General features: G+C 32.9%; 2 protein-coding genes across 3 annotated transcripts; one reads left to right on the top strand and one right to left on the bottom strand.

Moving 5' to 3' along the window:
- Window positions 1-560: 560 nt before the first annotated feature.
- Window positions 561-16,394, bottom strand: LOC101256915 (eukaryotic translation initiation factor 2 subunit gamma-like). 2 transcript variants are annotated; one of them, XM_069298591.1, is made up of 10 exons: window positions 16,210-16,287; window positions 10,629-10,689; window positions 9,944-10,092; window positions 9,729-9,790; window positions 3,699-3,811; window positions 3,520-3,622; window positions 2,373-2,600; window positions 2,061-2,279; window positions 1,597-1,857; window positions 561-1,262 (listed from the first exon to the last, which is right to left on the bottom strand). In XM_069298591.1, the coding sequence occupies exons 2-10, from the start codon at window positions 10,667-10,669 to the stop codon at window positions 960-962; spliced, it is 1,479 nt and encodes a 492-aa protein (XP_069154692.1). In that variant the 5' UTR covers window positions 10,670-10,689; window positions 16,210-16,287; the 3' UTR covers window positions 561-959. The 2 variants fall into 2 exon arrangements, with proteins under 2 accessions (XP_069154692.1, XP_069154688.1); XM_069298587.1 differs by lacking the exon at window positions 10,629-10,689 and having other exon boundaries at window positions 16,210-16,394.
- Window positions 16,395-20,515: 4,121 nt separating this feature from the next.
- On the top strand, window positions 20,516-21,845 carry LOC101257210 (phylloplanin). Its single transcript, XM_004229203.5, has 2 exons — window positions 20,516-20,987; window positions 21,374-21,845. Exons 1-2 carry the CDS (start codon window positions 20,801-20,803, stop codon window positions 21,655-21,657), a joined length of 471 nt encoding a protein of 156 aa, XP_004229251.1. The 5' UTR covers window positions 20,516-20,800; the 3' UTR covers window positions 21,658-21,845.
- Window positions 21,846-25,941: the final 4,096 nt, after the last annotated feature.

Raw genomic sequence — 25,941 nt, 5'->3', positions numbered from 1 at the left:
TCAAGAAAACATGACAAACTATGAAATGCAATTTGTAAGAACGTTATGATTTTACGATACGATGATGAAATATAAACCATGATTATGACATGGGGTTGAACTAATAAATAAGCAGATTGAGTTTGATTTTGCCGCCAAGGATATTTAATCTTTTAAAGATAAGTCATTGATACTAGTAACATACAGTTGTAATCAAGAGTGGAGAGTTTTAGAGAAGATATTATAACATATTTACTGGACACTCGTTATTACCAATCGTTTCAGCCTGAATATACACGCAAAGATGAGTCAGCCTAACATCTCCTCATATTTACTTCATCTTTAGATCCGGCAGGTATACCTGTAAAACCCTTCAATCAACCAGGTCAGTAATACCTAATTAATTAACTTATGGAGATGAATTAGCACGTAAAAACTGGCAGTCATAATTCTTCACATGGCACATACTGTTTTATAATTATTTTAGCACCACTAAACAATTAGTCTTATAAGTTTGGTTAGTAAACTTCAAGCAAATTAATTATTTCTAATGTAAACCAGTAGGCTGTGTACTCTTCATATGATTAACAACCTTAGTTATATAGACTAAGAAGAAAAGAATTTGCTAGTATCAACACAGATTTGTCTTCCAAAGTCTGAGATGATGCAAAGAAATAGATGATACAAGGTGGTTCAAATTTTCTGCCGCAAGCTCAATATTTCTGATGGAACTCATTTTAACATCCGCCGCAACTAATGAATTACACAAAGGTACAACACCATTCCAACAAGGAAAAGAAAATGAGAGGTAGAAAGACGGATCATAACGTTTCGAAAAACTCCAAATAATGTTTTGTTCTCTTCTCCACCTTACAAAAATTGTTCCCAGCAACTGCCTGCCTTCCCACATCTGATACTGTCTTATGCTGCTTCACTACTTTATCCCCCTCTTCTTTCAGTAACTCACTATTTCGATTCACTTAGATGGGGCACGGTGGTACATCAAGAGTAATACCAGCCTGGATTTGACCCCAACCAATAAGACGCCAGTGCTTCTCAATTCTCCGACTTAGAGCAATTTTTTCGCCTTTGCTGGTACACACTGGGGACGTCAATTGCAGTTTCGCAAATACATTTTTAACAGCTACAACGCGAGCCCCAGTTGACATAGACCCTATATTTAACATAAGGATTTCTCCCTTTGCCAACTTTGAAACTTTACCCTGCCTTTCTGTGTCCTTTGTCCTCACACCCAAAAGACGACGGAGCAAAAAGAAATTCACCTGCATTACAAAGGAGTAACGGTACATTCAATGAAGGATATGCGAGCACATGGCCTTAGAAAATTAAATGGATCTAACAAGTGAGCCGACTTAGCTATAAAACAACAACATACCCAATATAGTCCCACAAAGTGGGGTCTGGGTAGGGCCTACTTAACTATAAATTAGCTCAAAAACAATAGATTAAGAAAAGAAAATGGCAACTGTGTACAACAGATAACGGAGTATAAAACTTTTGTGCAACATTTCATTACCTAAAAAACAGTTAATAGGAGATATCTAACAGTCACACTTTAACTATCCTATTCTGGATTGTTTTGAACAAGTCATTTACCTCTAATTCGACGAAAACTTCAGGAAGCGACCCAACCTCCCCGAGAACTTGTCCCACCAATCGATCAGCACGTGTCAGTGTTGGATCCATGGTCGTTCCAACTCCAATAAGGCCTCCAGGCACGGCAAATTGTAGTTCATTTTGCTCGGCAAACAGTGACACAATTCTTGAATATATGGGGGTACATTTAATATTGCCACTTTCATCCTTGACAACAATACCTGGACGAACCTCGATCAATTGATTTACCTTCAACACACCCTGCACAAAAAATTTAACTGCTGACACCAAGTATGTAACTGCTCCTACAAGATTTTCTTAAATGTACATGTAAGAATAAACACCCCACTACAGTAAATGATAAAAACAAGAATGGTCTTTCAGGTAAAATCACAAAGCTCTCTGACCACGGAGATGTTGTAAGCATAGCGTGTTCGCTAGTTAAAAGGAAATAAGCAACATACCTTTAAAATACTGCCACCAGCAACGCCACCTCTAATCTCATCAACTTCAAAACCAGGTTTATTAACGTCAAATGACCGAATAACGATCATATTTGGTGGTGAAGTGAAATCCCTCACAGGAATCGGAATTCTTTTCACAATATATTCACAAACAACATCAATGTTATACTTCAGTTGAGCAGAGATTGGTACAACTGGGGCACCATCTGCTACAGTTCCCTGAACATGGTGTTGAAGTACAGTATCATTATTTAGCTTCATGGATCAAGCACCAAAACAGTGCAAGTCTAACCAATACCATATACCACTAACCTGAATAAATTTCTGAATAGCTTCATGCTGATTGATGGCAACATTTTCCTGAACAAGATCAACCTTATTTTGAAGAATTATTATGTGTTGGAGTCTCATAATTTCGACTGCAGCTAAATGTTCAGAAGTCTGAGGCTGGGGACAGCTCTCATTGGCAGCAATTAGAAGTAATGCTCCATCCATAATGGCTGCTCCATTAAGCATCGTAGCCATGAGAATATCATGACCCTGCAGCAAAAGACACAGAATAAACACATACTCGTTCCCAAAAAAATCAATAGCTTATAGACAATTTTATCATACGACAACCTAAAGAGCTAATGAAATAACAAACGTAGGGAAAAGTTTTATGCCCGGTAATATCAATCAACAATTTCCTCATCAAAAAAGAAAAAAAATTATGCTTGGAACTTCCAGTGAAGAAAACAGAAATTAAATTACAGACAAAAAAGATGCAATATAAACTGCATGCAGAATATATGCTCAGCCATCTTCAGCATAATTGCATTAAAGCATCCAATGGTAAGTTAGAATGGAAAAAGTTGAAGAAAACAAAATGCAGCCAATGGTAATTTTTTTTTTTTTTTGAAACTGTTTAACTTTGTATTCCCCAGCATTAAGGATATGCTGGCCACCTCCAAAAACATGGCTGCAAATAAACATAACAATAAGAAAAAGGTACTTGCAGTTCTCCTAGGAAATCTACTATCTTCACTTCATCATCTACAATTTGTTCTTTGCACCAAAAACGCTAAGAGATACAACACAATTCCATTTAATTTAAAACATTCAAATAGATTCCTCTTCTATGAAAAGTGCCTTTTCAATGATATAAATGACATCTGCTTGCACCCTTACGCCTAAAGAATACAGTATCAAAACACAGACAAGTGAGGATAAACTGACAAATCACACAGGCTCACATACTGGTAAGTAAAACCATCAAATAGATGCAGAAGTTCTCAGTCAACGGAACAATATGATAAGCACCTAAAACTCGAAGGGTCCAAAATGTTTAGCTATAGCTAAGAAGATATTCCATGGTATATACCCACTTGTATACAGCAAAGGTTAGTCACCTTGTATATCAACTCCAAAATGCAACAAGATTACACACTAGATAGATAGGCATATGTGAAATACTTACAGGACAATCAACAAAGGACACGTGTCTCAGCAATTTCATCTTGCAGCTCTCAAAACCAGGGACATCACACATGGGGCTGTCTTCTTTTCCACTTCCATATGCCCTGAAAGGAATTTTGTTTAACTTACTATAAATCAGATGAAACAAAAGTACACTTTCTCTAAATTTCAAGAGCTTACTTATAGCACATGGGTCTAGGGCAGCGCTCTTCTTCACATTTGTAAATCTTGGCATTAGCATATCCAAGCTTGATTGTAATGTTACGCTCTAGCTCATTCTTAAAACGGACAGTCTGCAGAATTTAAGGGAAATAATGAATGGTTACTTTCCAGGATAATAGTGTAAAGCCACCTAAAGCAACATCTTCTCAGCTTTACAATTATTGTGAAATATTATTCTTATTGTAAGCACTATTTTTAGTTCTACAATTTATGCATAGACATAGTAATAGACCAATATTATGGAAGCAGCCTGCACAAGGAAAATTAAATAGGAACAAAGACTTGATGGGATCATGTGTGAGCTTTTAGGGTGAGAGAGAGAGGCTCTCCATTCTTTCTAGAAACCAGTCCACCCATCAGCCTTTTATCTATTGGCTGACACTTTGGGTGCAATATTGATTAGTCCAATACCATTTCCATTAGGGATGGTGTACTAGAGAGGTTTGTAAGGAAACTCTCCAATGAGAAAAGGTAATATCTCTCTTTACGTAGTAGACTGATTCTCATAACAGAGTTCTGGACTCTTTGCCTACGTACACTCTGTCTGTTTCAATGCCGGGTTCCGTAATTGAAAGAATTGACGAACTGTGCAGAGATCACTTATGGCAAGGTATCAAGGAGATTAGTCAAACAAAACATGAATAGAAGAAACAGGGATGTTTGGGGATTCGAGATTTGAAGAGCCACAACAAGAGTCAAGAGTCCAAATAATTTATTGTTTTTCGAGAAGGTAACATGCATGTATATTTGAATAAAAACAGAACATTGGTTGAACTGGGAACCATAACTAAAAATGTGCAGAATAGAACAATGTTATAAATCCTAGGTGGAACCTAAAACATCTAGAACTGTAACAGTATCTTCTGTATAGAACTGATTACACCAAAAACAAAACAAAAAAAGCAAAATACAATTCAACTTGATCTTTTGCAGCAAGCTGCCTCTGTCCTCAAAACATCAGGAATTCCTTCCTTTCCAGATTGTCCACCATATGCATGTTTGGGACAGTTCTCCATCTATCTCTGTCCCTTGTTTGGGCTCTTGCTTCATCCAAACGTAAAAAAACTTCAATAATCCTGTCACGCATTATCTAAGAATGCATCTTAGATCGATAAAGACATACCATAGCTGATTTGTTATATTGCAATGTAGGAATAGATGGCTAACTATTTGTGCTTCTTTTCAACGTAAGTATCACCTTGAACAAAGTGAAATTCTCTCTTGACGAGGTTGTCATGAGTCAAAATAGCCTCCTTCGTTTAGTAACCAACAGGCTACTCTATGGAATCTTAAATTTTTTCATGTATGCTTCCATGGCCAATTAGCAATATGGTGGTTAGATAGATTCATCAATTTGTATGCTACATTCACCATATAAACACCACTTCTGTAACCTTGCCACCACAATTTGTCGCTTTCATTCTGTAGTCCTTTAAATTTTTCCAACTGCTTGTAAAGTTCAGCCACTCTGGTCACCTCCCAACCATTTAGCATTCTACTAAATACTATATCCCAATCTTAAGAAGTCCGTAATTCTGCTGATGTTGCACTAGACAGAAGATATCAGGGAAAAGTGCCTCAAAAAACTCATCCCCTAGACAATTATTTTCAGAATAGTATATTGTGTCCATTGATACTTCAATTGATGTTTGGTTCTTCATATCAGACCAGAGTGTACTCATGGATCTCCATAAACTGAACCCATAGGCTGCATTAACTTCCTTTGACATCTACTTGTCTTAATCTCAACATTTTGCTTTAATCACACTCATAATATTTGAGGTTCTTGAAAATACCTCATTTACCATTTTATCTTGAGTGTCTGGTTTTGCACCTTTAGATTCCAGATTCCTAGTCCACCATGAGGTTTACCAACTATCAGAGATTTTTGTTTGACCAAATGAAAACCTCTTTTCTCTTTGTTTCCTTTCCTTTGAACAATCCCTACTGGAATGGGAAATAAGGACATCATCTAGACAACTTCTTCACACTTCTCACCAACATTGTTCCAACAGCCTTGGACTAAGATTTTGCACCCAATGGCGTGCCTAAATAAACAGTAGGTAAATTACCTATTGTTCCTCCCATAAGCAGTGTAAATAACCCCATGTCATTTACTTCATTGATAGGGATAAGATAGCTCTTCCTCCAATTGATGTGCATACATGATCTGACATGCCTTCAAGTAGGACCAGAATAACTTTTAAGAACCTCAGTAGTTGTTCTTTTGCATCACAAAAGATTAAAGAGTCATCAACAAATTGGAGATCGTAACCTCCAAGCAGCTACAGCCATTCTTGGCCACCTTAAAACCCTTGATCTATCCATTTAATTTTCTTGTCTTAACCATGTAGGTGAGCCCTTCCATAGCTAATATGAACAAAAAGGAAGACAGAGGTTTCCAGTCTCAAAACCTCTATGAGCAAGGACAAATCATTTTGGGAGATCCATTTATGGTAGTGGAGAACCTGACAGTAAAAATGCAATGTCTGTCCACTTGATCCATTTCTACCGAAAACCTATTATTTGCCATATTAGTAGGGGAACTCCAATAACATGGTCATATGCCATGTTAATATATAAATTTCCTGGTTCTTGCTTGAAACTAGAGTCCACAGCTTCATTAGTTATCAAAACAACATCCATTACTTGTCTCCTTTTGGTAAAAGCCATTGTTGGGAGTCCACTATCGTAGCGATCACCCTCTTTAGTCTTTCCATCAACACCTTTGGAATCACCTTGTATATACAGCCAATCAAACTAACAGGCGTAAAATCTCCCAACTCCTTTGCTCTTGTCTTCTTAGTAATGAGTGCTACAAATGGATTACGAGGTTCAGTTGTGAGGAATTTTATTGTCTCCAAGTTTGGCATGTTGAACCATTGAGTCACAAAATCTAATCTCCCTCCTCTCCGGTTGAGTATCTAAAAGCATATTACAGACTTATGGGAAGTATTCTTGGTAAATTCAATTCACAATGGGCAAAATTAAATTCTTCCATGTTTCATGGCTTGGCCATTCACCCCTAAAGAATCTCTTCTTATCAGCTCTTCTAATAAATTGACTACCATAGCTAAATATTGAAAACTTGACATTTTCCTCCATTTGTTGCAAATGCTTAACTTACTACCTCAACCCAAACAGACCAATTTCCATGGAAAGGCTTCTCCAAAGGTACATCCACGGTGAACGGGTGAAGAGCTTCTACTCTTTGCTCGCTAACCCGATTACCAACCCATAATAGCCCTGAAAATCCAATTGGAAGATCATGGCACCGCACAAGGTTGAATGATTCTCTTAGTTAATTCATGTGAGAAATATAGGAAAAGAATATTATTGAATTGTTGTCTCTATATTATTAGAGAGACCCTATTTATAGATACTACAATATACTCCTTTTCCAACTAGCACACTATATACTATTCTTATTCCTATTACTATTCCTATTCCTATTCTAAGTAAGATTGTATATACCTATTACTATTCTAACACCGCAAGTTCAATGCATAGCTATAGACCCTTGCCTATTTGGTGGGTCATTTGGAAGTAAAGGAACTATAGGTTTCTGAGAAAGAAGAAGATTTTGTACCCATCATGAAGAACAATCCTATATTCTTGCTTAGCCATTGGTGCAACATGACTCCATTAGATGTACATGATGCATTGTGCATTATTGACTTTATTAGAGTCGGAGCCAAAAGGGCCACTTTTTTCTTTCAAAATGCATAAAGAGCCATTGATTTTTTTAACCAAATCGGACATCTCGCTTTTGGGCATGCTTGACTTTAACGCTGAAAATTACATCTTTCTCATTGCTGGGGCAGCGATTTAGTTGGAAATTTTTTTTTTCTTAATATTGCTGCATGGGCAGAGATTTTTAAATTGAAAAAAATTGGTTGAATCACTGCAGGGGCAACGATTTTAGTTTATTTTTTTATTTTTTTTTTATGACAAGGGAAACCTGCGTGCACACAGGGTAAAAACCCCGCTCCTAAAATTTGTTGTTTTTCTTTAAAAAATTGGCATGCTTTTACGTGAAAAAGCAAAACTTAAACTTCACATGTATTGATTTACAAAAAGAAGAGTTCACATGTTGAGCATAATTTCATTATTTATAAAAATATTCTTCATTGTTCACTGTTCAAGTACCTCACTACAAACTTTTCTTATACTAATTTTCTTTTTGTCGATTAAATTTTAATTTTTCTGGAGAAGCCTTTACTTTGGAGGTAAAGTTTGATTATTTTATTTTAAAATTTAAGAATTAGCTATTAATTATTATTGTACCAGTGTGCCCTTGAGCTCTTTGAAAATAATCAATAATTTTTTTTCATCTATTGCGAGAGGCCATGGCATTTTACTTTGAAGTAATGCGACAACAAGGTTACTTCTTTTGACAAAACGATCAACAGGATCTTTGAACGTCATGCGAACTACGACAGTCACAAAAAGCCCCCAAACTTTTTTCACAATACAATAATAATTAATAGTTAATTCTTAAATTTTAAAATAAAATAAATCAAAATATACCTACAAAATGAAGACTTCAAAAATTAGTATAAGAGAACTTTGAAGTTAGGTACTTGAACAATGAACAATGTTGAATATAAATAAGGAAATTAAGTTCAACACATGAACTCTTCTTTTTGTAAATCAATACATGTGATGTTTAAGTTTTGTTTATACATGTGAAATTTCCTTTCAAGTGAAAGCGTGCCAAAAAAAAAATTAAAAAATATTTAAGGAAGCAGCGATTTAAAAGTGAAACAAATAAACAAATAAACTAAACGTGCTGCCCCAGCAACGATTTTTTTTTATAAAAAGGTAAAATCACTACCCCTACACGAGAAAGATGTTGACGCCTCTCACGGCTTTAAAGGTAAGTAAGGATCTCGTTGGGCAGTGAGGTGTCCAATTTAGTTAAATAAATCAATGGGCCTAGATTCATTTTGAAAGAAAAAAGTGGACATTTAGGCTCCGGACTCGACTTTATTAGCTCATACACGATTTGTAATGACAGCATCTTTTTTTGGCTGTAACTCTTTAAGGTGATGCTAATTCTTAAATAAAAGTTACACTTTACCCAACAACAAAATATAACTAAAGACTTGATAATCACCCAGTGTTATCAAAGGCGCGCTTAAGCCCTGAAGCGAGGCTCAAAACGTGTTGAGCGCTACACCTCGCTTTATGTGCGCTTCAGCATCATCATCAAGGTTCTAAGGCAAATATTTCCTTGCCAATGAGCCTCGTATGAAGAAATGACACTATATAATTGATATTTCATTTTATCATAATTTCTTTTCAATTTCTTTGAACATATATTTGTCATTCATGTTTACAGTTATTAGTCTTTGACTAAATATATATATTTGTGTTCTTTTCTCCCTTTGTGCTTTTTTTCATTAAAGCCCATGCTTTATTTGCGCTTAAAGCCCTCATGGACCTTAGAGCTTTTTTGTGCTTTTTGCCTTTGATAACACTGTAATCACCATGCTGAAGCAATCATTAAGAGGTACGTAATTACAAACATTAATATCATCAAGGACCTCAAAAGTTGATAACTCTAGCGGAACTTCTAATATAGGCTCCATCTCATGTAGCAACTTAGCTATATGGTATACTTCACCATGCTATCTAAGGGAAACACTGCAAGGAGTTTATTATTTTTCACCATCAGAGAACAAAAAGAAAATGAGGAACCCTGGGAAAGAAGCTTCTTTCAAAAAATGACCAACTACACAATGTAGAAATGAAACGCTAATAGTTGGTGTGAATGTATGGTTATACTCATAATGGATTATCTACAATAAAGGTGCAATACGAAACTGTGGTGATATTTTAGTAAGATCAGCGTATGATTTGTAACCAAGTAAGAGAAAGTAGATTAAAAGAAGCACTGACATCCAACAAGAATCTTATGAACTAAAAGAACAAACCTTGTACACTTCAATTAAATGCCATTATAAGCCTGAAATAACAAAGTACCTGCACACCAGATATAGCTTTTACAACTGTTGACTTTCCGTGAGCCACATGGCCAATGGTACCTGGCAAATGAAATTAAATTAAGCACCATCTCTAGTAACTTGTAAAAAGCTTGACCAGAAAAAGAAAGTTAGAGAGACAAAAATCAGAATATTTCACTCCAATATACAGAATACAGAATAACAAAGAAGCTTAAGGTTAAACAGACAGTTTACCAATGTTGATCGTAGCCTGACGAGAAATCACTTCGGGAGAAAGTGGATGCAACTGTGTTACATCCAACTTGCTCAGGTCCTGCTCCATTAGTCCTTTTCGAGACATTTTGGCTGCTCTTCGATAATTTAGAGGTCCGCAATTCGTGAGTCTGTAATTTGGAACAGAAGAAAGGGAACGTCATCAACAAAATTGCAGGTGATTTTCTAGAGATAACCAAGCAGTCTAATAACAAACACAAGGTATAGAATCACAAATAAGAGAATTTCATAAAGAATTATCGTTTTGCTAGACTGAGAAGAATATCGTTCCTTCTTATTCCTCATTTTAATCACTTATAGAAAGGTTTGTTTCTATATTTTACGGTAGAAATAGTAGAGCCGAAGGAGTGTGGGGTTCTGGCATTCGGAATTTGGAAATACACAACAAAAACCTACTGATGAAGTGGCATTGGAGGAACAAGGATGAAGAGGAAACTTTATGGAGAAAGATCATCGAAGCAAAGCATGGAGGAAAAAGATACATGTGTACCAGTACCAGTTCTTTTTCCATGGTATGACACCATAGAAATACATTAGTAGGCAATATGAATTCAGTAGCATGATTCATATCAAAATAAGAAATAGAAAACAAACATCATTCTGGGAATATAAATGGGCTGGAAATAATAGCTTGAAGGAGGATTACCCTGTCCTATTTATTGCAAGTAATTCAGAGGCAACTTCCATCAGATGAGAGAAGGGCACTCCTGGAATGTTCATTTCAGAAGAAATTGCAAGGATTTGGAGATAAATAGCATGCAGGAATTTCTGAGAATATTGCTGGCACTCAGATTCAGATGAATGAAAATGGCAGATTGTATTTGTGTGTGTGTGTGGGTGTGTGTGGGGGGGGGAGGGGGGGGAGGAGACGGGACAATTGACAGTAAAGGGATGTTATGGTAGATATCTATATGCAAAATATGATTGAAAAATGGCCCTGAAGCTGAAACCAAGATCCATACAAAAGTAGCATGCCTTAATTGGATAGCTGTCAGGGGAGCTTCTCACAGTCGAGACAGTTGAGTAGAGCTGGTATTGCATTGCGCAATACATACTTCATAAATATGACAGAAAGTGCACACCACGTATTTTGCACTACCCAATAATAAAATTTGTATGGGTTATGTGCTTGTTTAGAGTCACTTGGGCAATGTCCTGCAACCTCAAAGAGGCTTATGCAGGCTGTAGCTAATCATTCATGCCAGCATAAATAGGACGATTAAGCAGACAAAATAGTGTTGATAGTTCTCACATATCTTTAGATCTTTTTGAGAGATAGATGATTTCCTAATCTTTTTGCTTGGTTGTTAACTGAATAGTGTAGATAATTCTCATATATTTTTGGATCTTCTAAGCTCCTTAAATTTTAGTTGGAGATATGTGATTTTGAGCAAGAGCTAACTCCCTTTTTTTTTTCATGACAAGGAAAACCGCAGCCGATACCCTTTGGGTGCGTGCAGTGTAAGCCCCACTTCTATGCAGTAGCTCGCGAACCACATAGAAGAGGTAAACCGCACTAGGCAAACCCGGTGCAGCGAGCCAGAACCAGAAGGCAAATCCTTGCTTTTGCTAGCAAGGGGTTCCAAACTTGAGACCTCCGACATGGTAGTCCAAGCCCAAACCACTGAGCCACTCCGAAGGGTGAGCTAACTCATTTTTTTCAACATTTGTGTCTTCTGGGTGCTTACTGAATCAAACCCTACTTACCTAATCCAAATATGTGTGTATGTATATATATATACAGCAGAAACTTCTTTCAAAAGTAGTAGAAAATAGAACCTTATCGACTAAACAGTAATTAAATGAACACATTCCAATTGAAGAGGAATTAATCATATTTTCCAATATATCAAATCTGTTATAAACAATTTGTATTATAGTGAATGTCTAATTATGTGGAGTCCTTGTAGGATATGGTTAGGAATCCTACTTGGGGACCAAGTAAGGTTTTCCCTATAAAAAAAGGGTTTTCCTTCATTGTAAACAAGATTTGTAAAAGATCTCTGAATCCTGAATATACTTCAAGAGAAATAAGAAGTCTTTTCTCTTCTCCCTACTTTCTTCTTCTTCTAAATTTATATAGTTTCATAACACGTTATCAACACGATTGTTCTATTCTTAAAGAATTATGAAGAAGACGAAAAAAGTGCATAAGTTATGCAATAAGATTCTTATATCTTCAAGGTATGATTTATCTTTATGTTATAATTATTTGTGTGACAGATCTGGAGGTACCATCTAAATTAAGTATTTAAAGAGATTTGTTGACTTTTTATACGTTTAATTTTAATCGATTCGGAAGAGAATTCCTTAATTTATTTTAATAATTGAATAAGCACAATTAAGTGAAAGGTATGTTTTCAACCTTTATATGAGGCATGTGATCTATTAAGCTATATATATTAACTACTAATGTTGATTATAATAAATCAATAATCTAAATTTTGTGTATAATTATAATGTACGATCATATTGATGATCATCAAAAGTGATAAAATTATAATTATCTTGAAGGTTTGAGGTTGAGCCTCATTACGGGTAAGACGATAGATTTATCGCACCAAAAGAATAAGACGATGGATTTATGTCCAATCGCAAAAAGAGGGTAAGACATTGGGTTAAAGTCCTGATGCACCATGATGATACGATATTGGGTTCAAGATCCATCAATTTATGACCTAAAACACTTTTATATGGATAAGACATTGAATGTCAGTCTTTATGCACCATATTGATGATATAATAATGACTAAAGAAAAACTAATGTGTTTTTGATGAGAAGTCATGAAATTTACTAAATTTGTTTCATTACGTAAAGTCAATATGGTTGTAGTGCATAATATGTCTGAAAGAAGACAAGTGATTGAATAATGCACATAGATATTGAATGAGGTACTAAAGCTATCATTATTTGATATGCTCACATATTTGTGTTTCATTCATGAAGAATGAGAAATTTTGATAAATGGTAAAAATATAAATTCATTCTTCAAAGGGAATGAGGTGTAAGCCACCATGCTAGGCATGAGAAAGATTGCAAAAATATTGGCACAAATAATATGTTACATGCACAATTTTCTTCAGATTAGTTCATTCAATGATGGAATCATGACTCACCTAAAGGGTGAAGTAATTGAGAAGAAATAAATCTGAAAATTACTCTTGGAGTAATAAAATTGAAATTTACTCGTATAATAGTAAATTAGAAATTTACTAAAGCAAAAGGCACATGACGTAGTAAACTTGGAGTTTACGAGTACTAATAATTTTATTAGTTGGCATGAATAATTTGATCATCCCAAAGATGTGCATACTGAGTAATGGACATACATTGAAAAACTAGAAGATTCTTCAAGAATTCTTTACGTTGCTTGTTCTCATGATAAAGTTGATTGGATCAACTACAGATGGGACTAAATCCCTAAATTCTGAAAAGTATAAATGGCGAATATGGGCCCGTTTACCTATCATGTGATATGATAAAAAGATGCATCTATAAGATAATCACATGTGTTTTTGTTGTCAACATGTAGTTTGACATTCACAAAATTGTTTGTGCAAAAATAATTGAGTTAAGAGCACAATTTCAGAATATGTAATCAAGACAATTTATCTTGATAATAGTGATAAATACTCAAGATGTTGTGACATTAAGTGTCTGAGATAGTGAAATCATTGCTTGTGAAAATAAAGTTGCATATGTTGATATGAAATACGATATCGCATACAAAAGTAATTGTACGCATCATATTGATAAATTATGATCAAATTTTCTTTTAATTGATTTATGGTCAGGTATGGTCAGGGACCAAATATTTTTCATCTGATTATTTTGATATATGGTATATAATCAATGAATATACTATGATGCACAAAGATAGATTCTCCAAAAGATTGAGATATATGTTAGGTTGTCTAACATAAGGGGGAGATTAGAAGCAACACAAAAGTTGTAAATACTCCTATTGAATGTCTTTTAAGGATAAAGTCTATGACATACATGAAGCATGATAGACTAATCAATTCTAAATAAAATAATCCTTGAAAAAGGGGAGGATAAAAGAATCAAAATGATCATAATAAGGATACAATGTGCTCTTGGAGAGCCTACGACATAACTCTTTATGAAACCTCATGAGAGGGGTAGCTACCTAAAAATAATGAAGTGATGAGATCTCAATAATGAAGTGATGAGATCTCAATAAGTTTTGTCGTATTGTGAATCGATACAAAATGATATATCGTTGACGATATCTTTGATACAATAGCGTGCAATATTGTAAAAGATTATGAGGATATGAATTCTACATCTATTAAAGCATACTTGTATAGAAATAATTATCAAGTGAAAAGTGGAATGATGCATCTTGGTAAGCGTAAAGCTTATTTGACTTGCAATCTAGTCACTACAATATATCATACATTTAATATTGAATGTTATCACTTGACAAAATTAATATGAAAAGTCATGAAGGGTTCAAAATCTAAAGTATGTGCAAGTTTTTGGAGAACTTGTTTATAATCTTTATAAGAATTAAATCGATTCAAAATGCATGAAGCATATACAAATATTGTTGTGCAAGTTGATAACTAGAATTGAAACTCTTGAAGAGTTTTCAAAAGGCAATAGATTATTTGCTTAAAGAAGTTAAAGTAAGGAACTTGCAGAAATCTTTGATCTTGAAGGAAAGATTCATAAAAGTAGATAGAAGAAAACATATTTCGTCAAGATTTTTCTACTCATGAGCTCCCAAGAATGGTGATATCAACATGCAAGAGGTATGTTCAAGTAACATTATTGTTGATTTATTCACCAAGTTTCTATCAACTACAACTTTCAAGAAGATGATGCACAAGATTGGAAAACAAAGATTCTAGTCTCTGAATTGATGTTCTCATAAGGGGGAGTTAATATGCGATGTACTCTTTTTCCCTCACAAGGTTTTGTCCCATTGGGTTTTCCTTGTAAGATTTTTAATGAGGCATCCATAATGCATATTATTAGATATGTGTACTCTTTTTCCTTCACTAGATTTTTTTCCCACTGAGTTTTATCTAGTAAGGTTTTAACGAGGCACATAATCTACCGACATTCAAGGGGAGTGTTATAAACAATTTGTATTATAGTGAATGTCTAATTATGTGGAGTAATTGTAGGATATGGTTAGGAATCCTACTTGGGGACCAAGTAAGGTTTTCCCTATAAATAAAGGGTTTTCCTTCATTGTAAACAAGATTTGTAAAAGATCTCTGAATCCTGAATATACTTCAAGAGAAATAAGAAGTCTTTTCTCTTCTCCCTACTTTCTTCTTCTTCTAAATTTATATAGTTTCATAACAAAATCAATAATATGATGTATTTTAAGAGTTGATAGAGCTTGTTATAAATTTGCCAAACATGTCCAATCGATCAGAGACAGCATGGCAGTGCAACAAACAAAAATGCTAGAAACTACATTGTTGCAACATATATTAGGGGAAATTTCTATTTTCTTTCAGTCCAAATAAGAGAACAAAACAACCACTCAAAATGAGAATTACTTAAAGGTACTAGAAAATTTCCCCTCCTACATTTATTCTCTCATTTTGTTTGTGCCTCCACTCGGAATAAAAGTAGTCAATAGGTGCAAACAAGCATGGCAATTCACAAAGATAAGCCCTTACTAGACAGCATGTGGTGGATAAGGTGGGCATCCCAAGCAACACTACCTCCTTTCCATCATCCGATGCAATATTTCAAACAAGAGCACAAACTATTTGCAATTGTGAAGACGAAACTCTATGTTTGAAATAGAAATGCAATATCATCACGAGATCAAAGCAAGGACTACCATTGATGATTCATCTATTAGAGCTTCTTTGCTACCTAATTCACATCCGAAAAAAGATGGTGGAAATCCGTATTCTTTCCAGTTAGCATAGCCAGCCAGTACAAAGAACTGACAAACAAACTTAACAGATTTCAATAAGCAAGAGAGCACAACTTCAGATTAAAACACTCACAAACCCTAATCGCAAAAATATTATCTCCAAATACTTTATCGTTACACAAACTAATCCTATTAGAGTTCCATAATCAAATGAAAACTAGAATACATTTATAACAGCAAATGAATAAGAAAAATCACAGTGAAATTAAGACAACAAATAAAAATCGATTGGAAAATAAATCTTTGAAGACAAGCTCAGCGGCAACGCCGCCATCGGAGAAAGGACGGTGGACTCACCGGAGTAGAGTGGAAACGGTGCGGACAGCCGTCGGAGTGCAAATGAGAGAGAGAATGAGGTGTAATTTTGGCTGATAATATTTACTTTGATACCACCAATTTCTTACAAATTAAATTACAAAAAGATCCATTACTTTCTAATATATCATAGTTTGAAAAAACAAATAATATCAAATGACTTGGGGGGACTTTTACTTTGAAGAAAGTGTGTTATATGGATTTTTGCTTATTTGGTAAAATGTATTGAGTTATTTTTGGATTGTAGAGTCGATTTTATCATGTGAGAAGAAATTGTGATATAAAATTATATGAGATTAAGTTAAAGTTTTATCAAAATATTCAACTTAAACTCTTAAGTTATACTAGTATATATGCGCGCACAATGCACGGGCAAGGGCAGATCTAGCTTTATGGGTGGGTGTGTCACGACATCTAATGGCCTTGGTTAAAACTCTGTATATATGTGTTACAAGTAAAATAAATTCAGTATATATTACATCTGTCACTCAGTAAATAATACGTTGAATGGTGCAACTGGCAGGCATTGTAACTTTCAATGTGAGCAACAAGGGTTCGAATCTCTTAGAATTTATATCCTTGTTCTAAATATATGTAATACATGCTTTTGATATTCAATGAGCTATTATCAAAACTCTCTCAAATCATACCGCAATAGACTTGAATCTCCTTAAAGAGAGCAAGTTATTCGCGTCTCATCCTAAAGATTTGTTTATTTATTTTATTTCAAGGATTACTTATTATACTTGTATTATATTATGCCAACACTTTATTTATGGGAAATGGAGAAATGGAAGTTGGAAGTAATTCTATTTTAAGAGCCTGTTTGGCTCACCTTAAAAGCTGGTCAAACTGACTTAAAAGCTAGTTTTTTGACTTATTTAACTGTTTGGCAATACTCAAAATAACTTATTTTAAGCTAAAAAAAACTTATTTTAAGCCAAAAGTTAAAAGCTGGGGTAGGGGTGCTTTTTTTTTAGCTTATAAGTTGTTTTAAGTTGACCACATTTTTATCTTTTTGCCCTTAATATTTTTATACAATCTCTAAATTACCCATATAACCCTAACATTTCTTTCTTTCATTTTTTTCTTTTCACGTTTGACATAGCAACTTCAGCACTTTTATCCAAACACATAACTGCTTATTTTAAAAATAAGTTTCAACACTTTTAAAATTAATTTTTTAAAGCTACTTTTATTAAGCTCATCCAAATGGGCCCTAACTCTAGTGAGATTGGTCATTTACTAAAAGAGTATATAGAAGGAAAGTTGTTGAAAGACTATGGTCTGAAATCTGAATCATTTGAGATGCTTAATTGTTAGTTCAGCTTCCTAGATGTAATTAACAAAAGACATTAGAGCAGTGCCGGCTCTTGCCTGTCCCAATTTTTTGGGCCTCAAAATTTTTATAAATAAAAAAATCATGTTTAATTTTTTTTTTAAAAAAAATCATAATAAAAAGTAATTATGTATGTATATATATATATATATATATATATATATATATATATATATATATATATATATATATATATATATATATATACACATACATATATATTGCTAACATTCACATTCTTTTTTAAATCTTTTTTACTCCTTATGCACTCTATTTATTCAAATCTTTGATTGTTAGAGTAATATTCTATCAAAAATATGAATCAATAGCTGAAAAGTGTTGAACAAGTAAATTACAAATATTCTTTTATTTCTTCATAATTTTTATATTAAAGTAGGATATATATCAAGTTATCAACTTTATGAATCAGATTCTATAATTCTAACTCTTATCTTTATTTAATATTTATCAACTTATTGCTTATAAAACTATATTTTCGATTCATATAATAATTTTCTCAATAAAATGATGTTTTCAATGTTGAATTGATAAAATCTTGCTTAAAAATAATATTCTAAAATAGTATTTGAAAAAATCATTTATAAAAAAGATATTAAGTGATAATTTACATTTAAAAATTTTAGAAAAATAAATAAATACAAATAATTTTTTAAATATTTTTAGGACTCTAATTAAAATTTCGCTTTAGGTCTCGAATTATATTGAGTCGCCTCTGCATTAGGGTGTACATGACCGGGTTTGTTCAGGTTTTTCAAATATCAAATCAAATTATTTGTATAAATTTTTTAAATTTATAAACCAAACCAAACTAATAAAATTTAAATTTTTTTTGAGTTTTTCAACCTCAGGTTGGTTTTGGGTTTTCAAATACCAAATCAAACATTGTGTCAAATTTTTAAATTTATAAATCAAACCAAATAATAAATCTCAATTTTTTTTTCCAGATTTTTGGATTTTTTTGATAAAGTTTGCATACAAACATATAATTAACTTGTGCTTCAAATATTTCTTTAGTCCAACCAAAATACAATTATCTAAGGTGCTTCTTAAAAAATAATACAAAATATGAGAAGAATATTGATGGCACAAAAATATTCAATTAAAAATAATAATGCATGAAATCATCATATAAAATAAATATTACAAAGTCATAATGAAAATGATCATAATTTAAAAGTACTAAATCGTGCTAAAATAAGTTTAATAAGTATTAGTTACATTGCTAAATATTTAAGGAAAATTAAAATTAGATTATGTATTTTGATTATAAACCAATGTAAAACTAAAGAACAAGTATTCAATATTATTGTCATTTTTCGTGTTGAATTAATTTTCTTTTTGCATTAAGTATTAATTTGATTTTGATTTAAGTTTTATTATAATTATCAACATCTATGAACTATAATCTTTATTGGACCATTTCGGATTCTAAGTTTTAAACTTGAAATAATATATTAAAAGATAAAACTATAAAATAGTATAAGAATTTATTAAAACTATATCAAAGTAAATATTTTTATGTATAAAATAAATTTTAAAATAACATATATAATGTCGGGTTGGTTTGACCTTGAGTTTTTTTTTTTTTTGTTAAAACCAAATCAACTCATATATAGTCGAGTTTTTTTTCAATATCAAACCAAGTTAAACCAAACCACTAATCGAATTTTATTTTCGAATTGATTCGATTTGCGGTTTGGTTCGATTTTCGATTCGTTTTTGTACCGAAGAAATGATTTAATCAATTTGAATGAATTGTCCACCAAATATGGTCGATCCAAAATTCATATTTGTATAACTACTTTTAGAAAACATCTCTACTAATAAGATCATATGAATGTCCTAAAACTAACATTTGGGAAGGCTAACTAACAACACAATATATAGAATGTCTATGCTGCCTCACCCTACATATCACCAAATACTAGTACTCCCTCAAAAAAATTCCCTATATATATATCCTTTATTGATGAAAATCTCATCAAATCAAGCCAAAACATACCCTTAATAATTTCCTTAATCAGTAATCCTCAAATTAAATTATTATTCTTTTAGTGATTTCTGAAATTTTTTCAATGCTCTTGTTTGAATCTCCAGTTCTGCTAATACTTTGTTATTTCGTAGAAAATTTGTATGCATTTTAAATTGAAATAAAGTTTTTGAATTTTGGGTTAAAATCAAATGTGCATCAAATAAGAAAGAGACATTGTTAGTAAAATTTGCACCATTAGAAAAATTATTCTTGCCGTATTAGTTTTTAACATTGTTATATATATATATATATATATAATATAATATAGTAGACACAATATATTTTTCCTTAGTAACAAAATGGCGTTAAGTGCGATAATGTTAAAGAATAACCAAAGTCCCACATCGGTGATTAATGAGATGGGTGGACTCTTTATAAGGCTTGGACAATCCTCCCCCGTTTGAGCTAGCTTTTGGGGTGTGAGTTAGGCCTAAGACCTAATTTCACAGATAACACAATCTAGAAAGCCGAAAGAATTTGTCCAATGAATTTTATATTTTACAAGTCACACGAGTTTAACACGCTACTTTTATGTTAAGAAGATCAAAAGTGCTCCACTTTAGCAAAGTTAAGAAATTAAAAATGCTCAAGTTAAATATATTTGAAGAACCAAATGAACCTACGTATACTCCCATATATGAAGGGATAATTTTAGCGCAAAATGCGAAAGTTGCTCAAGGCATAGTGAAATGAATAAAACACTGAAGATTTTTCCAAACACGTTAGAGGTGCCTTGATATAGTATGTAGTTTTACTAATTAACCCATTGGACCATATTCACATACGCATGCTCAAGAATTTTATTTTTTTTTTAAAAAAAGGTCAAAATAAGCATGCTATTGTATATATTAGAGGAATTTGTAGTTATGTAGCTATGTAGGGTGACCACCACCCAAAAAAATTGGAATCTAATATAGCAATGAACTGTACGCAAAGTTATATTTGATCAAATAGCTAATTCTCTCAACACAGACAAAAAACAACCAAATTGCCTCTTCTGACTTCAATTTACTTGATTCATACATACATGCTAAAGAAACAGCAAGTGGATTAGGATATTGAAATTTCAGCCACTAAATATACGATTACTTTTCCTATAAATTGATCATAATACACACACCTAAATTCGTACAACAACAACTTAATTAATTAGCCATACCACACATATATAAGAAGTTGCTATGGCCTCATCAAAAGTTTTCTTGATTTTCATTTTGGCTGCATTAATTGCAACCCCTGTTGCCGTAGCCCAATTAGGAGGACTTCTGGGTGGCCTTCTTGCCCCAACAAGTATAGAAGGGGTTCTGTTTTGTAGCCTTAACGGCAAAATAGATGTCCTCAATGGAGCTACCACCCCAATTTTCCCCGGTAAGTTCCTTAATTCTTTGTAAGGGAAATTACGCGGTTAAACAAATTTGTACTACTAATTTACTCATCATAACTATAGTTTGCTATAATTATCACTCGCGACTAAAATCATACATTAATCATGTAGTTTGTATGATAAACCACGTTTGTATAGGTATAATTCGCCAGAATATACAAACACATATGTATAATATACAATTATCTAACCGATATACATATACAATTGACCTCTTTCCCCAATCTGACTTATCATATATACAAATACATATGTATAATAACCAATATACATGTACATTTCACTTGTCTCCCACTCTTGCTTTTTTGTGAGTATACATACACATGTACGTAAGAATTATGTCGTTAGTGAGCATGTTTGTTTATTGCAGATGCATCGGTGCAGCTGCGGTGTGGAGCAGGAAATGTAGTATCAAGTACAACAACAAATGGATCAGGAGCGTTTTCGTTGGTGACGAGTCCTGTACAAAGTTTATTATCATCATTGTTGTCTGACTGCAACATAGTGGTTACAACTCCGCTCTCAACATGTAACGCTACCTTACCATCCGTTGGGGTTCTGCAGGCACCTTTGCAGATTGTTGGCAAAACCGCTGGTGGAGGACTTCTTAATATTGTCAAACTTGTTACTGGTGCTTTTCAACTTATTAACTAAATAAATAAATGCTACTCCTTTATATTATGTGTTACGTTATTAATTAATGTTTCCTAGTGATGCATCAGCTAGTTAGTGTTGCTGCTGATGGCATAAATAAGGATTCTTCTTTCTGTCCACTGTAATTGTTTCAATGTTTTGTCATTATACAAGTTAAGTGTAATATTACTCTACTTGTATTGTTTTCATTTTTATTTTCTTTATATATTTCCAAATACGATCTGCGCAAAAAAATTATCATGGTAGAGTTTTCTTGTATATCTTTTTTACATAACTTATAAGTCTTTTTCGCAACATGAAAAAGTGTTTAGATAGTATTTTCATTGCTTCAAAATTAATTTTCTTTTCTCATTCGATCAACAACACAACAAATTAACTAAAATAATTCATGTAATGTAGTCCAATCTAACTAGTACTCAAAGTCCATATATCAAAACAAATTAAACGTTCAAAGGAATTTTCTTATTTTAATGTATGAAGAATTTTATGTTTTGTGATGACGAAGATTTTAAAGAATACTTTTTAGAACTTTTCAGCAAATTGAAAAAGTTCAATACATTAGCCATGAAAAATATTTAAAAATTTTAAGCTAACTTACCTTATCAGTCTAATATCTAGTAATTGTGTATTGTAGAAAACTTTTGAAATCTCTAATTTAAAAGAGCAAAATGCAGAAGGAATTGAAGATTCCTTGGAGGATATAGAAAGCAACATGAATGTAGTTGTACATTTTATTCCTCAACTAGGTGACCAAGAATTAAGCCTTACATCGGTATGGAATTTCAATCACTTGATACTAGATTTAAATTTTATCTTGATTATGCTCATCGTAATGGTTTTAGTGTGCACAAAAATTGAATTAGTAGATCAAGTATAGATAAATTCATTATTGGTCAAGAGTTTGTTTGTTCAAAAGAAGGATTTCGTTCAAAAAATGTCTTGAAAGTAAGAAGCAACGAGATGAGACTAAAGAGGGGTGCAAAGTGATGATATATATGTCAAAGAAAGAAGAAGAAAAGTGGGTTATATCCAGGCTTGTCTCAAATCATAATCATGAACTTACTTCTCCTAACAAACAGAAATTCTTGCGATCAAAAAGAAAAAAATCAGAGGCTCAGAAAAATTTTATTGATCTCTTAAACAATCTGGTATTCCTCCAAGTATAATTGCATCAGTGTTAACTACTTAGGCAGGGGGCGTAGAGAATCTCAATCTAACTGGACGAGATATTTAGAATTATTTGAGCACTAAAAGGTAAAATTGTCTTGAGAAAGGAGATACACAATTGATGTTGAAATACTTTCAAAAGCAACAATCTGATAGGGTAGGATTCTTTTATGCAATACAAATGGATGTGGAGGGTCATTTAGCTAATTATTTTTGGGTGAATGCTAGGTCTAGGATAGCTTACAAGAATTTTGGAGATGTCGTCCTATTTGATCCTACATACTTGACAAATAAATATAAGATGCCTTTTATTCCATTTATCGGAGTTAATAACTATCACCAATCTACTTTATTTTGATGTGCTTTTCTTTGGGATGAAACGGAAGAAACAATTCAGTGGCTATTTCATACTTGGCAAGAGGCAATGTTTGGTATTTTCCCTCGTACAATAATTACAGATCAAGATGTTGCAATAACAAATGCAGTTGCAAAGGTGTTCCCAAATAGTTCACACCAATTTTGTAGAGTCCGGAGCCTAAAGGGTAAAAAATGTTAACAAAAATTCCAAAACGGTATATGAAATTTCTTTTTAACCAAAAGGGCAAAATCGCTCGCGAAGTAGCGATTTTGTCCACTAAAAAAAGCAAAATCGCTGCTATAGAAGCGATTTGTTAAATTTGCTTTTTTTTTTAAAAAAAAAAATTATAACAAAATCGCTCCCTCGGGAGCGATTTTCAAAATAAAAATCTTTTTTTAATATTTTTTTGATATGTCGCTGCTTAGGCACTTGTGTATAATTTTTTTTACTTAATATTTTTTGTTTTTTTTTATAAAAAAAGTTTAAATCAATTTTTTAAATCAAATAGCTGCCAAAGCAATGATTTTTAATTAATTTTTTTAAAATAAATAAATCGCTGCCATTTTTTTTAGTGATTTAATTTTTAAAAATTAAAAAAGAAATAATTAAAAATTGCAGCAATGTAATTTTAAAAAACTATTTTTTTCATTTAAACTTTTTTAAATAAAAAAAGCAAAAAAAAAAAAATTAAGGTAATGTCGCTGCATAAGCAGCGACTTACTTAAAAAGGTATAAAAAAAATTTTGAAAATTGAAAATCGCTCCCTCGGGAGCGATTTTATTTTAATTTTATTTTTTTTAAAAAAATCAAATTTAACAAAATCGCTGCTATAGCAGCGATTTTGCCCTTTTGGTTTAAAAGAAATTTCATATACCGTTTTAGAATTTTTGTTAACATTTTTTACCCTTTAGGCTTCGGACTCCAATTTTGTATGTGGCACAGTGAGAAGAAGATTCCTGAATATCTAAGTCATGTTTTTCATGAATTTGATAATTTTAAAAATGACTTTAGTAAGTGTTTACATTTTACAACAACTCCTGAAGAATTTGAAACTTCTTGGATTAATATAATGAAAATGTACAGTTTAGAAGAGCATAGTTGGTTGCATAGGAGATACACAACTCGCGAGAAATGGATTTCAGCATATGTGCGAACTACTTTTTGTGTTGGAATGTCAACAGCTCAAAGAAGTGAAAGTATGAATAAATACTTTAAAGATTATCTTAACTCTAGTACACCAATGAGTGTTGTGAGCAATATGATAAAACTATTAACACTAGGTATGACAAAGTAAGGGAGAAAGATTATAAGACAACATTCAAAGGCTATTTATAAGATAAACAACAACTAAAACACATTCTCCTCAAAACTTGACAAGAATACCACCTTGAAATATGAGTATCTTTTCCACCTAAAGTATATGCATGTGTTTTCTCTCCACAACTCCATTTTGTTGTAGGGTATGTGGATAACTACTTTCATGAATAATACCAAGAGATGTAAGCGATGTATTGACTTCACTACTAAAAAACTTTATACCATTGTGTGATCTTATCTTCTTGACACTTCTATTGAACTGATATTAGACTAACATAAGGAAAGATTTCAACATTGGGAATACATCACTTTTCATTCTCAGCAAATACAATCAGTTCATTCTAAAATTATCACCAACTATAGTAAAAAAGAATCTACAACCATTATGAGTAGCAGTCCTATATGGACCCCAAACATCTAGATGAAGTAAATTAAACACTACAACTCTAGTCATGCTTATTAGAAAAGGTAACCTAGTTTTCTTTGCAAGAGGACAAATTATACACTTATTACATGCACTAAAATCAGTAATGTCTCTACATATATGTTTTAACACCTTTGGAGAAGGATGTCCTAGCCTGTTATGCCAAGTCAGGTTGTGTGAAGTTGAGTGTTGTATCATGGATACCATCTCATTACTCTTGCCTTTTTTACATTTTCTCTGACCAGAAAGGTAGTACAGTCCATCAATCTCCTTACCAGTCCCCTTAACATTCCCATTGGAGAGGTCCTGAATGACAAAAAAACTCAGGGGAAAAACTAAGCATCTTAGTAGTCTTGTTAACTCTCAGATTGAAAGTAAATCATAGTTGACTGTAGGCACAACTACATTTTTCAACACACCATCATTAACAGCTTTGCATTGTCCAATATGTGTTACTGAAGTATATCCACCATTAGGTAATTGCACATTCTTACTACACAACTATATGCAGAACTCAATATAGAGAGTTTAGATGTGATATAACATACAGCTCCTCAATCTACTATCCACCTTTGTTCCCCTTTTGCTTCATCAATTGTTACAGATAAATCATAGATGATATACCTACCATATTGACCATGCCAATTGAACCTCCTGAGCTTGAAGTTGGTTCCTCCTTATCCATTATGTGCATGTACTGTTGATACATGTTTTGATCCTGGTGCCTAGGTGCAAAAGCATCAGCAAGATCTGCCTTATGTCCTTTATTAGTCACATTTTTTGCCATTTCCGGTTGATTGCCTTGAGTAGCTATTGGTCCTGACTTCTTCTTGAATTTCCAATCAGGAGGTATCCAACTAATCTGAAACAGTTCTCCTTAATATGACCTTGAATCTTACAATAGTCATATATTTGATCCCAACATTTCTTCTTCACCTGCGATTTCCTTTGGTAATTGCTTCTTCCAGCATACAATGTAGCTGGCTCTAGAATGCCCCCTACATTATGTGTGCTTGTT

This window comes from Solanum lycopersicum, chromosome 1 (genome assembly GCF_036512215.1).
Source record: "Solanum lycopersicum chromosome 1, SLM_r2.1".
Taxonomy (NCBI): Eukaryota; Viridiplantae; Streptophyta; class Magnoliopsida; order Solanales; family Solanaceae; genus Solanum; species Solanum lycopersicum.
This window is presented reverse-complemented; position numbering and strand designations above follow the sequence as displayed.

Bases quoted from the DNA above. Each gene is read 5' to 3' on its own strand.
- LOC101256915 (XM_069298591.1), bottom strand. From the start codon at position 10,669: ATGGAAGTTGCCTCTGAATTACTTGCAATAAATAGGACAGG. The intron at 9,791-9,943 runs GTAAACTGTCTG...TTCATTTGCCAG, and splicing joins TCAGGCTACGATCAACATTG to GTACCATTGGCCATGTGGCT. The intron at 1,858-2,060 runs GTATGTTGCTTA...TTTTTTGTGCAG, and splicing joins CTGGTGGCAGTATTTTAAAG to GGTGTGTTGAAGGTAAATCA.
- LOC101257210 (XM_004229203.5), top strand. From the start codon at position 20,801: ATGGCCTCATCAAAAGTTTTCTTGATTTTCATTTTGGCTGCATTAATT. The intron at 20,988-21,373 runs GTAAGTTCCTTA...TGTTTATTGCAG, and splicing joins TACCACCCCAATTTTCCCCG to ATGCATCGGTGCAGCTGCGG.